Source organism: Larimichthys crocea, chromosome VIII (genome assembly GCF_000972845.2).
Source record: "Larimichthys crocea isolate SSNF chromosome VIII, L_crocea_2.0, whole genome shotgun sequence".
Classification (NCBI taxonomy): Eukaryota; Metazoa; Chordata; class Actinopteri; family Sciaenidae; genus Larimichthys; species Larimichthys crocea.
In genome coordinates this window covers 26,603,013-26,618,221 of record NC_040018.1, presented here as the reverse complement: position 1 = coordinate 26,618,221, position 15,209 = coordinate 26,603,013, and the positions used below count along the sequence as shown (strand labels likewise).

General features: G+C 39.9%; 1 protein-coding gene across 5 annotated transcripts in view; it reads left to right on the top strand.

Moving 5' to 3' along the window:
• The window catches only part of LOC104926257 (protein diaphanous homolog 3), a 151,728-nt gene extending 139,530 nt beyond the window's left edge, over nt 1-12,198 (top strand). For all 5 annotated transcript variants that reach the window (XM_027281536.1, XM_027281535.1, XM_019262314.2 and 2 more), the window contains one exon: nt 11,332-12,198. In XM_027281536.1, the coding sequence (XP_027137337.1) occupies nt 11,332-11,702 (371 nt within the window). In that variant the 3' untranslated portion in view covers nt 11,703-12,198. The remainder of the gene's footprint in view (nt 1-11,331) is intronic.
• The last annotated feature ends 3,011 nt before the right edge of the window (nt 12,199-15,209 follow it).

Genomic DNA, 15,209 nt, shown 5'->3' with positions numbered 1-15,209 from the left:
CTAAAGTGATATTGACATTTTTTAACCAGCAGTGTTCAGTCAGTTTTTAAGTGATATCTACTTTTCAGTGTTTCCCTTAAGTTATTATTGTTATTATTCTAACAAAACTATAATCTCTATTTAGCATTCATGGAAACTAGTGATATTTTCATGTGGTTGAACTTTTCATTTGAGTCTTGATTGATTGATTTAAGTCAGTGAATCTTTTTTGAGTATTAACTACTACTAATACCACTGCTCTAAAATGTAAAACTGGTCACAGCTATGCTTAACGTAGCTAGTGTATGTTGGTCCTTTTGCATATCTGACAGAGGTGCTGACAGGATATCCCACCACACCAAAGAGAAATAACCTTGGAAATCTAACAAACTTTTAACTGAACAACATGATGAGCAGGGTGTTGAACCAATTGAAGTCAGTCAGTGATTACGCTTGCGTTATTTTCGCTGATTCAAAAGACACAGTTTTCTCTTTGCTGACCATGGCCTCACTTGATACACTGTCAGGCAAATGACAAAATAAAGATATGCAAAACATAATAATAACATAATAAATATCTAGACTGATAAATGCTCAATGTTTTTTTATTGTCATTTTATACCTAGCAAAGCCTGTACAGGCTTGCTATGAGCATAGTGATAGACTGTGATCACACACAGTCTTGCCACACTGTCCAATTCTCACATGTTGATTAGTCGATGTTGATTCCTTTCTAAATTTGAGTATGGATCGCTTTGATCTGACTGATACTGTGTTGTCAAAAGAAGGCTCCGTTGCAGTCTGTCTCCATTCATTTTGCTGTGTCTTGTCAAACGGTGTGCTTATTATGCTCACTTTTTGAAATAAGATACCAGGTCCATTTTGCTGTAGGAAGGAAATGGAGAACCATCTGTGTGATTCTCTGAGAAGAGATGAGGCTGAAGGACAGCTCAGGGGTGAGAGTTACAGTACCAATAAAGGAAAAAGAACTGTGAGTTTGAGACAGTGAGGGAGAAAAGGGAAGCAAATGGGATAAAGGAGACTGGAAGAAGTGTGCAGTTGTTTGAACGAGAGAGAGAGAGAGCGAAACCTGTGTTGATAGAGACAGGCTGGTTACCAGATGGGTTTTGTCAGAGAGAGAGGGGAACAGAGAGAGGGAAATGGTTAAGAGATGGAGGCTGATGTGGCTGTCTGTAATGCGATATGGCAGATGCGATTTTATTTTTAGGACACAAGGCCCCAGAACGATAGGTTTTATAGGGTTTTGAGTGGGTTGATCTTTTTAAATATTCAACTTCAATGAAATATGGAGCATGACTCCGGGCTGTTTGGAATTCATAAGTCTGTTTGGCAGGACTGGCCCTGCATATTGAGAGCTGTCAGAGTCGGCCTGAGTGTTAAACACAAGCCCTTAGCTGGCAGTGGAAACAATGGCAAAAAAAAAAAAGCCCAAAGGAACTAAAAAGGAGACAAAGAATGGAAGTCTTCGATTGGAGGTTTAAATATTTAATCATCTTTTGATTTCATGACAATGGGTAACTCTATCTTGTGTCAGCATTGTGGGTGTAAAGTAATATTACCTCAACACATGGTGTTGCTAAACAATCACTTGAATATAGGTTTGAATATCATTCAACAATTTCTAATACTAAACTAATACCAAGTTTAAATATTGATTCTAAATTGATCAGTATCATGCTTTCTTTCATTTAAGAAGCTAAACTTATTAAATATGAAGTTGTCTAAACAGCAACAACACTACAATAACCTCACCTAAATAAAGCAGGCTAAAATTAAAACTTTTGGTGAGTAAGTTTTTTGTTGTCAAGGACACATTTATTACCAAACCTGTATTGTAGTTTAACACTAATTCTTACTTGTATAAACTTTAATATATGACGAAATGTATTTAGTGTATTTTAAGTATTTATCTCTTACCTGGATACACCTGCATTAATGCACACTATTTTTACTGAAGTCTGTATTCTTCTGGAAATTTACCCAACCAAAACTTCAGGCAGGAACAAACTCTTTGAAAATGTCTTGGATAAATACTGCTTATGCAGGTTAGCAACTATGTTCACAATAATCCACTGCAGTCCATGTGTGTACAACACAGAAGAGATTATTGGCTGTGCGCTACGTGTATCATATAAACTTCTCCTCAGTCTACCAGTTCATTAATCCATGTTACCAACTGATTGTAGGCTAACAGAGAAATGTGTGCTTCCGTCTGTTTGTCTGTCTGCAGATAGACAGGCGAGTGCGTTTCAGCTTCGTGTCTGGAGGCGTGTGAAGGATCAATATTTTACTCTCACAGTGTGACAGGTGTACACTGCTGGAGAAAACGGCTCATAGAAACCGTTAGTTAGTGTGAAACCACTTGGGGGGAAATACATATGCATTAGACTATGACTTCTGGGGATATTTACCAGCAGTAAACACACAAACAACAACAGGTAGCAGAGCCTGAAACCAAGACATGTTTAATTCATGCCAGAGGCAGCAGAGTACACTGGCTCTACACCTGTATCAGTGAAATAGCCAGTGCTTATTAGACTTGTGTATGTGTGTGTTTGTTTCTACGCAGTGATGTGTGTCTGTCAGGCTGTCTCGCTGTGTTTGGGTCTGATGTCTGCTTTTATGAATGTGTGAGTGTGAGTGAGGAGGGGAATGAGTGAAAAGGAAGAGAGACCTGAGGAAGTGATGCTGTCCCTGTATGAGGAAACATTCTCAGTCCATTACCCTGCATGTAGACATAATTAGAGTAAAGCAGGAGTAAGAGTCCGGGCTGCTACAACCATCTGCCAGGTGTATTTCCTCTTTGTAATACAAGCGGACAGATTTGTTTATATTGTAAAGGATCATGCCTCTTTTTTTGCATGGTTCAATCCATTACAGTCGTCCCTCGCTATAACGCGGTTCACTTTTCGCGGACTCGCTGTTTCGTGGATTTTTTTAGTGTAATTTTGCATGCATTTTTTTACAGCGTACTGTACAGTATGAACGCGCATTGTGTTCTGCTAAGGGAGAACCGCACATATGTTCTGCGTCCTGATTAACTAAGGAAGTACTGTACAAAATGTGTGTAAAAAGGTGTATAAAGTGTGTGGTTAGGGGTTTTATGGCTTAAAACATGTATAATAATTGTAAAACTTACTTTGCAGATTTCGTTTATTGCGGGTTATTTTTAGAACATATCCCCCCGCGATAAACGAGGGAACACTGTATTAGATACAGATTACATATTTGTATTCTCGCTGACCACAGCCTACAGTGCAGGAGATTTTAAGATGTATGTATTTATTAAACAACTGGCAGAGATGTAAAACTCACTTGAGATGACCAATTTACGTAACATAATTTATGTTATCATGTGGCCGCTCAGTTTAAAGCAAAGGAAGTAATTACTCATGGGAGATGCTTTTTCTAATCTAGTACAAACATATTACAGTAGTGCAATTATATGTTAAACATAGCAGCCATCACACTATAGAGATGATGATAGCTTGAAGTGACATTGGTAAGTCCGTGTGTGCTCTACCAGCAACATTTAAACCTTCAAATATGCACAGTTTTCTGTGTATACTGAGTTTATTGAAGATGGACTGGGCTGTCTGACACCAACCTTCTGACATTAACAACAAGTAAAGCTTATATGCACATCAATAAACTTAATATATCACAGTGGGTTGAGGCAGACAAACAAGAGGACAGAAGTGGGGAAACCAGAAAATATGTAATTTTTCTTCAAAACTTGAAGAATAGTCCTGAGCAAAGCGGTCAGTGTAGATTGAGCAGGTGTATGTGGGCGTGCTCAGACCTGCTGTGCCTGGAGTAGAAGGCCAATCAAAGAACTTTATGACAATCTTACGTCACATCGCCACATAAAGTATAAAGAAACTTGAAAGCATTCCATTCAGCGCAAAGCTCAGCTCTCTGCTCATAGGGAGCAAAAGCTTCCACCTTGTTTAATATCAACGTCATACCTTGTAACATTATAAATATGACAGAAACTAGGAAACGGCAGGGGGGAAAAAGCACAAGTGGTCCCTTTTATTTGTATTCTCAACAGAGCATTGTGTGCTGTGTGAGCCAGTAGTGTGTGTAGGCTTGCAGTACTAGTGGCGAGGAACCGGGCTCACTTTTGAGGCATTGTTAGACGCACCAAGGCGTGCTAACGCAATGTCATGCTTGGCTGAAGCTCACAGTGGCTGCGGTTCACACTGAGGGGCAGAAGACTTGAGGGACATCAAGCTCAGCCATTTCTTATCCCCCATGTCCCCCTCTTTGGTTTTAAGCAGCACACCGCCCTTACCCAACCCCTGCTCACTTTGCCATGTACACTCGGTTTTAATATGACTCAGTCATGTCTGCCTAAGCATGGCAGGTGAAATGTGTTGACATGACTTTATGATTGTCCCTTGGTTGGTGCTTGTGCAAAGACCCCTGCCAAATCCTATACTATTTATGTTCATGTTTACTATGGATTTGTGAGTCATAGATGGTGACTCATAAATGTCAAGGAACTGCCTCCATTCTCTCTTTTGAACTAGTCTGCGTTTTATTCAGGCTCCTGGCTTGTGATGTTGGTCTTATTTTTAACCCAGTTTTTACATTTGAAATAACACACTGCTTTTATCTAGTAATCATTATAAAAGAAATGAGTTTCTCTCCCCTTGTGTAAGGACTACTCAAAAACGAATTTTTTTCTGACAATCGAGCCTGGAATGAGCGATACAAAAGAGGTGACCAACACTGGTGGACTGATCATCACTGTACCTAAATCTAAATACATTCAAAACAAAAAGATTTACTGAAAATGCAGCAAATCTTAACAAGCTTGAACCACATTTCATTTTTTGAATGATAAATGACTTGATGGATATATTTATTAGCATTTGTTGATGTATTTTTGTTATTGATCCACTGATTGATCATTGTTTCAACACTATTCGACCTTAACCCTGCAACCAGCTGTTAGCTCAACCAAAACCGTCAGAAACATTTGCCATTTGGAACCAGATATTGATGTGCTCAAGAAAATGAAAAAGGTGGCAATACAGAACAAAAGAAAATCATTCATTAGCCTCCCAGTCATGAATACACACTGACACAACACGTCCTTCTAAAAGGCCTCCAGGAGATGTTGCTTTTCCACCAACACTGTGATCCATTCTTCTCTATTCTAACAAAGATAGTTGGAGTTGTTAAATATGGGAGTGTAGAAACAGAAGGGAGGGAGGGTCAAACCACAGCTCAAAGAAAGGAAAACGCTTTGATATGCATTAGAGCGGGATTGACTTCAGTTACCTATAACAGTGCTGTCTTTTTTTTTTCCATATTACTCACAGGGATTGTTATAGTGCTCTTTCAACAATCCATCCCGTACCATACTGTCTTCTTCCGTCTTCCTTTTTGCTCGTTCTCTCGTTTGTCTAGTCCAAACCACAGTCATTGCCTCCAGATCATGCCACTGTCTTGAGGCTGTTTGTTCTGCTCATCTTGTCATCTTCTCCCTCATCATCCCATTTATTCCACTGCTCTCCTCCTTCCGCTCTCCTTTCATTGCTCGTTGCCTCTCCTCGTTTTTAATCCCATCTGCTGTTGTTCTTATGTGACAGTGAAGCTAGACAGACGGCTCTGAACACGCACGCACGCACGCACGCACACACACACACATACAGTTAGCTACAACAAACAAGCGTGGGACAAACCTTCAATGACGTGGTGTGTTGCCAGGTAATGATCTTTAATTACAGCCAGCTTAATGCACACAGGCAAGCTAACAAGCTGTCTGCTGGCTTTTACTTTTATAAGACTCACTGAAGGACATTGGGACACACACATTGGTGACGGCATACCTTTTCAACTCCTAAATGTAGCCTTTCTTTCTGTAAGGACAAACAGAAACATACTAAAGCATAGCACAGTCTCATGCTCACAGAGACAAAATCATGAGGTTGCATCTGTTGTCTGACCTCGGAGGTAATGTATAGCCGTGTGTTAGACAAGAGGGAGCTCTGAGGGCTGTTTGTACTGCTTGTACAATCCAAACCCCTGTCCAGGTTGAGTTTTTTTTGTTTTTTGTTTTTTTCCCACCTGCAGTATTTTCCTCCTTTCAGTCGCTTGTTATATTCTGAGGAAAATAAATGTCAACGTAACAGCATGGCCAGTCATATATAAATCTATATACTGTATCTACTGTATAAGTTTCCCCTTTTTTATGGTGAATGAACAATGTTCATAATAGTCATAATAGTTTTTTTTTTTTTTTTTTTGGGCCTTTTCAAGCTTTTATTTCTGACAGAGACAGCTGAAGAATGACAGGAATGCAGGGAGCGAGAGATGGGGAATGACATTTGGGAAAGAGCTACAGGTCGGATTCGAACCCTGGGCTTCCGCAGCAAGGACTGAGCTTCCGCACATGGGGCGGCTGCTCTGCCAACTGAGCTAAACGCCACCCCAACGTTCATAATAGTCTTTATCAGAAGACTGTTTAGCCTTCGGTTGGGTAACTACTTGCTAATATACAGTGAAAACACATCCCTGGTCCCCATATCATCGTGTCTGGCAGGGACTGAGATCCCACACACTGGTTGGTTATAACCAGGCCACAAATATGCCCATGCTAGGCGTATTCATTTCTCTCTATATTTCTAACAGTATATATTTCTCAGAATTAATCCGAACAAATATCAGATATTAATGTACTTGTTAGTTCCATTCCTAGTTGAAATTTTTTAAAATTACAAATTTACAAAATTAAGTCTTTAGTTCTCGTATTATTTGTATTCACATTTTAACTGATCCTTGTGCAGTAACCTGACCCCAGATATTCCACTTGTAAATGCAAAAAACAGGGGAAATAGTCGTCATCATTAGACAGAACATGTAGCAAACCGTCAAGCCAGTTAGCTGTGTTATAATTTATGGTGCTCGTGTTTGATCTCGCTAACGTCAACTTGTTGTGTCAGTCACTCCGCAGAGAGAAAAATTCACTTCACTGTCTGTATTTTTTTTTCCGAGTCTGCATGACTACTCTCTTCTTAAAGTGATCAAATACTGCAAACTTCATAAGAGTGGAGAGAAGGGGAGGGAGAGAGAGATGAGAGGAAAGGCTCATCTGCATCTGTATTTGAAGTGGCAAATGCAAATGGACCAAAATGATCTGACAAGAGGAAAATGTGAATTCCTCTCTGCAGCTATTTGCAGATAAAAAAAAAAAAAAGAAATGTTTTTTTCTATTTGACCGGCCCTTTCACAGTTCTACAAAATGTCACTCTATCAGACATTTAATAAACCACCATGGTTCCATCTTGAAATTCTTGATGATATTCTCGAACCGTTCAGAGCAGCAAATTGTCTGTTTTGTTTGAGATTTCACTTGTTTCCTGCTGCAAAAGAACCAGTGTCAGTAGCTGGTTAAAAGGCTGTGGGCTGTGAGACTTTCGGTTTAAAGACACACTCTTCAGCAAAGCTAAGAGCAAGAAGAGACACGAGCTTAGTCTGCCAGCTCTTTTATTGTTGTTTTTCAACTGTTTTTTCTTTTTCCAATCTGCCTTGCAGCAAAGTAAAAGACGGCATGCCGACTGAGGACTGTGATAGACTGTTAGTGTAGCAGAATCCTATTGTGTTCATGTTTTACACACACTGGAAAATACCAATCTCCAACGTCTTCATATGTGTTGACTGTTCTTTTATCAGCTCGTATAATGTAGATGAGTTTATTGTTAACGGCTATGGTGGCAGCATGAAAATAAAAGTAGGCAAGCACTGCTGCAGTCCAGACTGACTGAGGCTCACTGCATCAGTCTGCCTGTCTACTAACTTCTCAAAAACTTCAGTTGAGTAGAATAGAGGAGGAAGGGGGGGGGGGGGGAGTAAAAGCTCATCTGCATCAGTCGAAGAAGCAAATATAAATGGAGGAAATGATCTTACATAAGGAAATGTGAACTCTTTTCTGCTGCTGTTTGCAGATGGAATAAAGGAATACCTCTCACAGTCTTTTCTAATTTTGGATAAGGACAGTTTTCCAATGAACCGCTATCACATTGAGGTGTAAAGATTAACTGCTACCTATCAGAAAATCAATACAAGAGTGCAAGATGTTGCACGAAACACAGATCCAAACTCAACTTCTATTCCGAAACTTGTCAAAGATTGATTAGGTTCTATCAGTTGTAGGGTCGTACGGGAGCTCCGCCGTGTGCTACAAGAAACCTTGACAAAAGGAATGCTTCAATGCAAAACATGCAACAACAACGTAAAATCATTAATAGTGGCATCAGCAACTTACTCTCTTAGGAACAAGGTATTCTAAAAGAACAATAAAGTGCTGTCGGAAACAGGAGCAGCCAACCGTAGGTAAGTTAACACCAGAGTCAGGGATACCAACTAAAGCTGCTTGCCCCTACATCCTCCTGTTCAAAGGCAATAACTGAAGCAATAAGCTATTTTATTTACAAGGACATGCACCCATTTAGTGTTGTTTAAACTGCATGAGTTAGATGGATGACAATGGCCCTCAAATCGAGGTAAACAATACCCAGTTTACAGTTTTGAAAAATGTGTCCTCCTTGGGGACTATCCAAACTTTTGCCCTTTTTTAAGCAATGCTTAATGTTAAATGAGAAATACACCAAGTGTATACATCCAGCGTCTGTTTACAGGTCTTAGGGAGTACTATGGTTATGTGAAGGTGTAGCGCTTGGTGGCCAGACAGGGCTGCACCAAATATGGCAAATGACCTCATGTGATGTCACCTGAGTCGGTGTCATTTGGGGCTGTAAACTACACATATAAAAGATCTGGAAAAAAAATCTGCTCGGCTCAAGGCTACATTAGCAGCTACCAGCATAACCCGAATCTCTGTTGAACTGTCTGTCGGTGGCCAAGTTGCGTTGTGGGTAATATAGGCACCAGACTTTGGCAGGGAGGAAGAATGTTTGGAATAAAATATGCAATATCTCTGGTTCTGCTGCTCTCTCAACTTCCTAAGCTGTACATTGAGTCTGACGATGTTATAGGAGTGCAATAAGTGGAACGGTCTTTCAACTATCAGTGGTAGTCGTTGTACTCTAGACTTGAAATAGAAAGTGAGAAAATGTTTTCAGTGAAGTTCTTGCCGGTCAAGATGAGGACACTTTAATTACTTTGCATTGAAAAAGCAAGCTTAAAAGCAGAGTTGAAACATACAGGCTTGAAGTGTGATTTCTACATCAGATTACTTCTCACGTATCTGTATCAGATTGGCTTAGAGGGATAAATGCACACTTCTACCATCGCAGCATGTGTTTGATAAAAGACAACAGTTGGGTCTTCGGATTCGTTCTCGTGTAAAACCAGTGTCAGTTCTTGGTTTAAAGCAGTACAGCCTCTGAGATGAGATATGTTTTACATCTCTTCAGACGTGTTTTACAGCTTAGATGAAGGCATATGTTGAGAAGCTAGCAGGGCTTCAAAGGAAGGGGCAATGAGATGTCACAGGCAGGCAGAGTGAGAAGAAACTGAACTTGCCAGCACTTTGATCGTTTTCACCACTAAAGGCCAGGGTCCTGTTAGGAAGAAAAGATATGATTTTGGATACGAGGTCCTATTGAGTAAGTGTGCTTTTGTTGTTGTTCTTTTTTATATTTACATATATTTTTTATTGTATTTTTCACCAGCGCATGTTTTTTTTTTTTTTTTGTATATAATTGTCAAGGGTTTATACAGAGAAGATAAATGACAGTTAAATGATAGATTGTAAAATAAAGGTCAATTCAAAGATGTGCATGTTTGAATATTACTGATGTTCTGTTTGCTTTGAAAACAAGATAACACAACTGATATTTTCCTTCACATCAGCTCTCAATCTGTGAGTGTGTTACTGTTGTAAAGGACGTGTGTTTGTCAGGAAATCGTCATGATCCGACTTGATGATAGGTTTTTAAAGAGAGAGGGACAAGACAGGATAAGGGAGTGGGGGGCAGGAGGATCGACAGCAGGGAATAATTGTCATCTTTAACGACTAACAACAGGAAGAGAGAGCAAAAAGGGTGAGGTAATGAGAGGAGACTTGGATTTTAGCTGCATTAAATGTTCAGTCACAGCAGCAAGGCAACATTCATTTCACCCTTTTTAAAATCCCTCACTGCCTCACGTTTGCCTACCGGGTGAATGCGTGTGTGTCCGCGCGTGTGTGCGAATGTGTGCGATCGTTGGCTTCCTTTTGCTTAATTTTGCAGTCGGTTCTTCCTTGTCTGCTCTCTTTCCTCCTTTTATCCTTATTTATTTGTCAGAGGTTGTGTTCAGGGACGTTCCTTGTCATTCGTCAGCGCGGCCCATAAAACACACTGTCATGACTGACTGGCCACGCTCCAAACTCATTACCGATTGGCTGACAGAGCGGGTCGCTCTGTTCTGCTCTGCTGTGTTTGACTCCTGTTTGCCAGACATTTAATGCTCAGGAAACTTTAAATGCGGTGGTGTCTTTCCTCGCGCCACTCCTCTCAGCCTCTCGTTCAAGGTCACATGAATATGGATTTACCCTCTCCTTCCAGCACACACATACTGATGATGAAGTCTAAGATCTACTCAGAGGGATTATAATTCAGAACGTAGGTCTGATCTGGGCCGTCGCTCTGTTCCACTGTCTGTCTGAGTGTGTTTTAAGTCGGAAACCAGAGAGGGGGGGCGGAGGATTGGGAGGCTGAGGAGAGCGGCGGAAATAAGAAAGATGAAGAGGACTACTGCAGGAGCACAGAGCTGAGATGAAGAGTGGAGGAAGGAGAATGGATGATAATGATGGAATCGGAGGAGGTGGAGCTGGGTGGGAGGGTGTCATGTAAGAGAAAAGGGGGACGGGGAGATTGGAAAAGGGCGACGTACAGTGTTATTGAGTTTCTGTTGCAGTTGATCAGCCATATCCATTTCATCATATTGAGCTTGCTGCACGCCACAGTCTGCTGCAGAAAATCTGTCCTCATCAGTGTTTGTATGCACAATGTACGCTTCCATGCTGTGTGTTTGTGTGTGTATTCATCCAGACTAACAGTGTGTATGCTGAGCTCATGTGTATATATATATGCACTTTTGATTTGTTTTGCGTGCATATATTGTTTACAAAAGTGTGTTACTGCCTGATGATTTCTGTTATTGTCATTTGTCTGCTGTCGCATGACTGACACCATGTTTTGTGTGCACTTGCTTTCAATTTTTGAACATTTCTCTTTCTTGCTTCATCTCAATAATCGCTTGCTTCCATTTGTTTAACGAGCCAGTTGTGCAACAATGTCTTCTCACTGTCCTCCTCCCTCACTTTCACAGTCATGCTCACTGTTTTGCTTTTTCTCTGTTTTCCACTCACAGAAAACAACAAGGCACCTCTACAAAGGTCTCGCTCTCGGCAGAATATAAATGCAGGTTCAGCGGTGGTGAAAGCTCCCCCTGCCAAGGAGACTCATAACGAGTCTGAAAGCCATCCGTCTGCAGCCCGGTCCAAGGCTGCTGTGTGTTTGGAGTCAGGCCGCAGGTACCGGAACCCCCCAGGTCACAGCCACTGGCTGGACAGAGAGAGGGTGGTGGAGAGACAGGCGGTTAAACCAACTGAGAAAGAGATGGAAGTTGAAGCAGAACCTCCGACCTTCCAGACGACCTCGACCGGTGCTGTTGTCAGCAGCTGTAGCACCAACGGAGAGTCAGATGTAGAGGCTCTTCTGGCCAAACTAAGGGCCTTATGAGAGGTTCACTATCTTATTATCGCAGAAGCGACATACATATATAGCATACCTCGCGCTTCTTACCGTACGCTGAATGTAACCAAAAAGATGATTCAATTTTGTAAACAAGCATCATTTTTTGTTTTGTACACAATTAAATCAGAAAAAATGTGTATGCTTTTCAGATTCGATGTTAAAGACATAAAAAGTATTTTCCAAAAGGCAGGTAGAGCACAGATAGCTGTTCACACATAATGTCTTCAGAGGTCACTCCATGAAATAGAGACTGATTTACACACTATTAGTGTGTGTCATAGATTATAGTTTAAAAAAATACAAATACATTCATCCGAGTCTCTACCTGATCCTGTAAAACCTTTTGACTATCATTCATATATCCCTGACAATGGGAATATAACAGGCTTTACTCTGAAACTAAAAGAAGAAATGTTGCTCAGCACTTTTTTGTAATCCAGAAGTATGAATTATTAAATAAAATCATATCACTATATTCACATTGGATTCTCCGATAATTCCTTGTAACATTTATTTTACACCTTTTATCTTATTATTTTAGTTTTTAATTCCACATTATGCATGCCATTAGTCATGTACTGTAAGTGTCTTGACTTTTAGTATTTAATTATTTTCCTTTTTTCTTCTGTGAGTCTTTTTCATTCCTTGTTGGATGGCTTTTATATTCAAAATATTGTTCATATGATTTGTGTTTTCTATAAATATTATTATATTAACTGCAGTCTATAAAACTATAAATATACAGTAAATTGACAAAAGGACCAATACAGGCGAGTTATGCCATACGATTGTACTTTCACAGGTTTAAACAGTAATTAGATTTGAGTTGTACTGACTGTTTAGTCTTTGCTAGTGAGAAGTCTGTGACAGTGTCTAAGACTAATTTTATCCAAAAATAATGGCACAAAAAAACATTTTTTTTTCGTCTACGAGCATTGATGACATTTTTCTTTTACTACTTTCTTTGATTTCCAAATCACTCATATCTTAAACATATGTGTTGTATGACCATTCTTTATTATACTCTCACTTTTATAGACCCATTTACAATAAAAATAAAGGAAAAAAATTATCTGTTGTCCTTTTCATAAATCATAGAAGTTTCAAACATGACAATGTTTGTTTCTGATGTCATACTTGTCACCATACTTTAGCACTTAAAAGCTTTTTAACGGTCATCGATCGATAAAAACATCCACACACCACCTTTAATTCCTAAAATGTCTTTATTATCTAATTATTGCAATCATATTCAACCTGCATAATAGCTAGCAGTATTTACCAGTTGTAAAAACACAGGCTGCCCAAATTGTGCGATAAGTGATTATGTTATCCTTTTTCAGGTGTCCACAGCATTTTCTTTAACCCCTAAAGCTCCTGCACATGACAGTGTTCACTGTCAGTGACTTGCTGGAACATCTCTAAAAGAAATTCCTTCAAATTAACAGTGTGTATGTTCTTCCTATTGCCTATCATTTCAATTTTCTTATTTCCAAAATGTGATAATTGGGCTCCTCTCAAATGTAGTGCCTTGGTTAAACAACATAAATATAGTCCATAATTACTCGCTGCATACTTTTTTGCATAATGAGCTCTTCAGTGAATCTCTTCTTGTGATTCATGGATGGATTTGCTCATAAAACACTACATAATAATGTGTGCACCTAATAATCCCCCAATGTATCAGTAGTTTCTGTGCATATACATTGTTAAATTGTCTGAATAAAAGTCACACCTGACTCAAAGCTTGTGAAAAGCATGTGTGAACTTTTATCACTGACTTTTATTAATTACACCAGATATTAAAAGGCAGTGTGCTGAACATATGCCTCCTTTAAAACATAAATCACTTGTACATTGCACAGTAGATAAAGTCCAAAAAGTCCCATATAATCTGGACATGGACAGATTTGAGAATTACTGGAAGAAAGCGAGAGAGAGAGAGAGAGAGAGAGAGAGAGAGAGAGAGATCTGGCGACCAGTTAACCCACTATCTGGCAAGGTCCGCTTACGGTAGCATATCAGCTGGTGAGTATCTTCAGCACTGGGAGTGACACGATTGTCTGTATCTGGAACAAAGCCAGAGACAAACACCTTTCTGGTGATGCACTGAGTGATTTGGAAGAGAGCAGTTGTTCTTGTTCACTCCAGTGATTCAGCTTTCGTTGGCTACAGCGGGCTTTTGGTCTCCCATGGTACTGCACAAGGATGTAACAGCAGTCACCTTCTTCGATACGTCAGCAAAGGAGTTAATTTCCTTAACCCACTTTTGTTTCACAAAGCCGCAGAGAATTACCTCCATTTATATGTTGTTGAACTTCTGTTTTTTTTTTTTTTTCAGTTTCCTGAATTTATTATTGTTATTTTCATCTGGGAGATTATGTGTGCGTGTGGGCGTTCTCTTTTGTCTAATACGGTGTTTCTGAGGACGTGCCTGATGTTAATACACAATAATTAATGTGCTGTAAACATGCTCCTAGTTTAGACATAGGTGTCACCTGCCTTTAGTCTGTCTTACATTCTTACAGAAATGTGCATTATTTAGTACTCGGTTACAAAAGACCTTGCTACATATGAGTGTGTGTGTATCAAGTAAGAACACTCTGTCTAATTGATTGTTAATATAATATGATTAAATGGGATACATTTTGTCCAAATCAGGAGTAAGAACCTGGAGCTGCATACATATTGACACTACATTCTCTTAAATTGCCTGCATGCTTTCAAGATCTAAAAAATGATTACATTTTATTACAGCATCTGTCCAGGCCGGCTCCTTTTTGAGAGGAAAGCAGGAAAGTGACCAGCTAAACCTAAAGACACAACAAACTGAGAGGAGAAGGAGAGCATAAGGAGGGTAGGATCTTGTTATGATGAGGGAGCCTTCATTACTCACAGGCCTGTGTTCTAGCCATGAGGTTTATCTATGGGCCTAATAAAGTGGAGCAAAACATATTGTGGAGCAGATTGCAATCTGGGCTTCTTTGATTGGAGATGAAGTTAAAAATGTGTTTGAGGATTTGTAGAGGAGGGGGGAAAGTACAAAGCAGATCAACAGATTTGTCACTATTTCTTTTCCCCGAGAGTCAAAGAGTGAAGCACTCAAACTGCCTGTACGCATCACGCTCGAGTTTTATGGTGTTTTCAGGTTGTTTGGCAGAATTATTTTGTAATCTAGTGCTGATGGCATCAGTCACAGTTGTAGAGAGCGGTTAGGAAGGATGCAGCCATCCATCACTGTCTCCTAGAAAATATGTGAAAAACCTTCTAATTTGACTTGCAAAATGTGTTTTGGGGGAAACGTAATTGCTGCCTGGATTACTCATACTGGCAACAGGTTTTACAGTTACAGAAGGTATGACGCTCATGCACTGTGAGGCTACATAGTGAAAGCAGTAAGTCAGCAGCTTCGGCTCTCTGTCGGTGTCTACACTGGAAGTGTGATCACCCACATTTTGGCAGTGCTCACAGCAAAGATCCACTGTGGTTAGG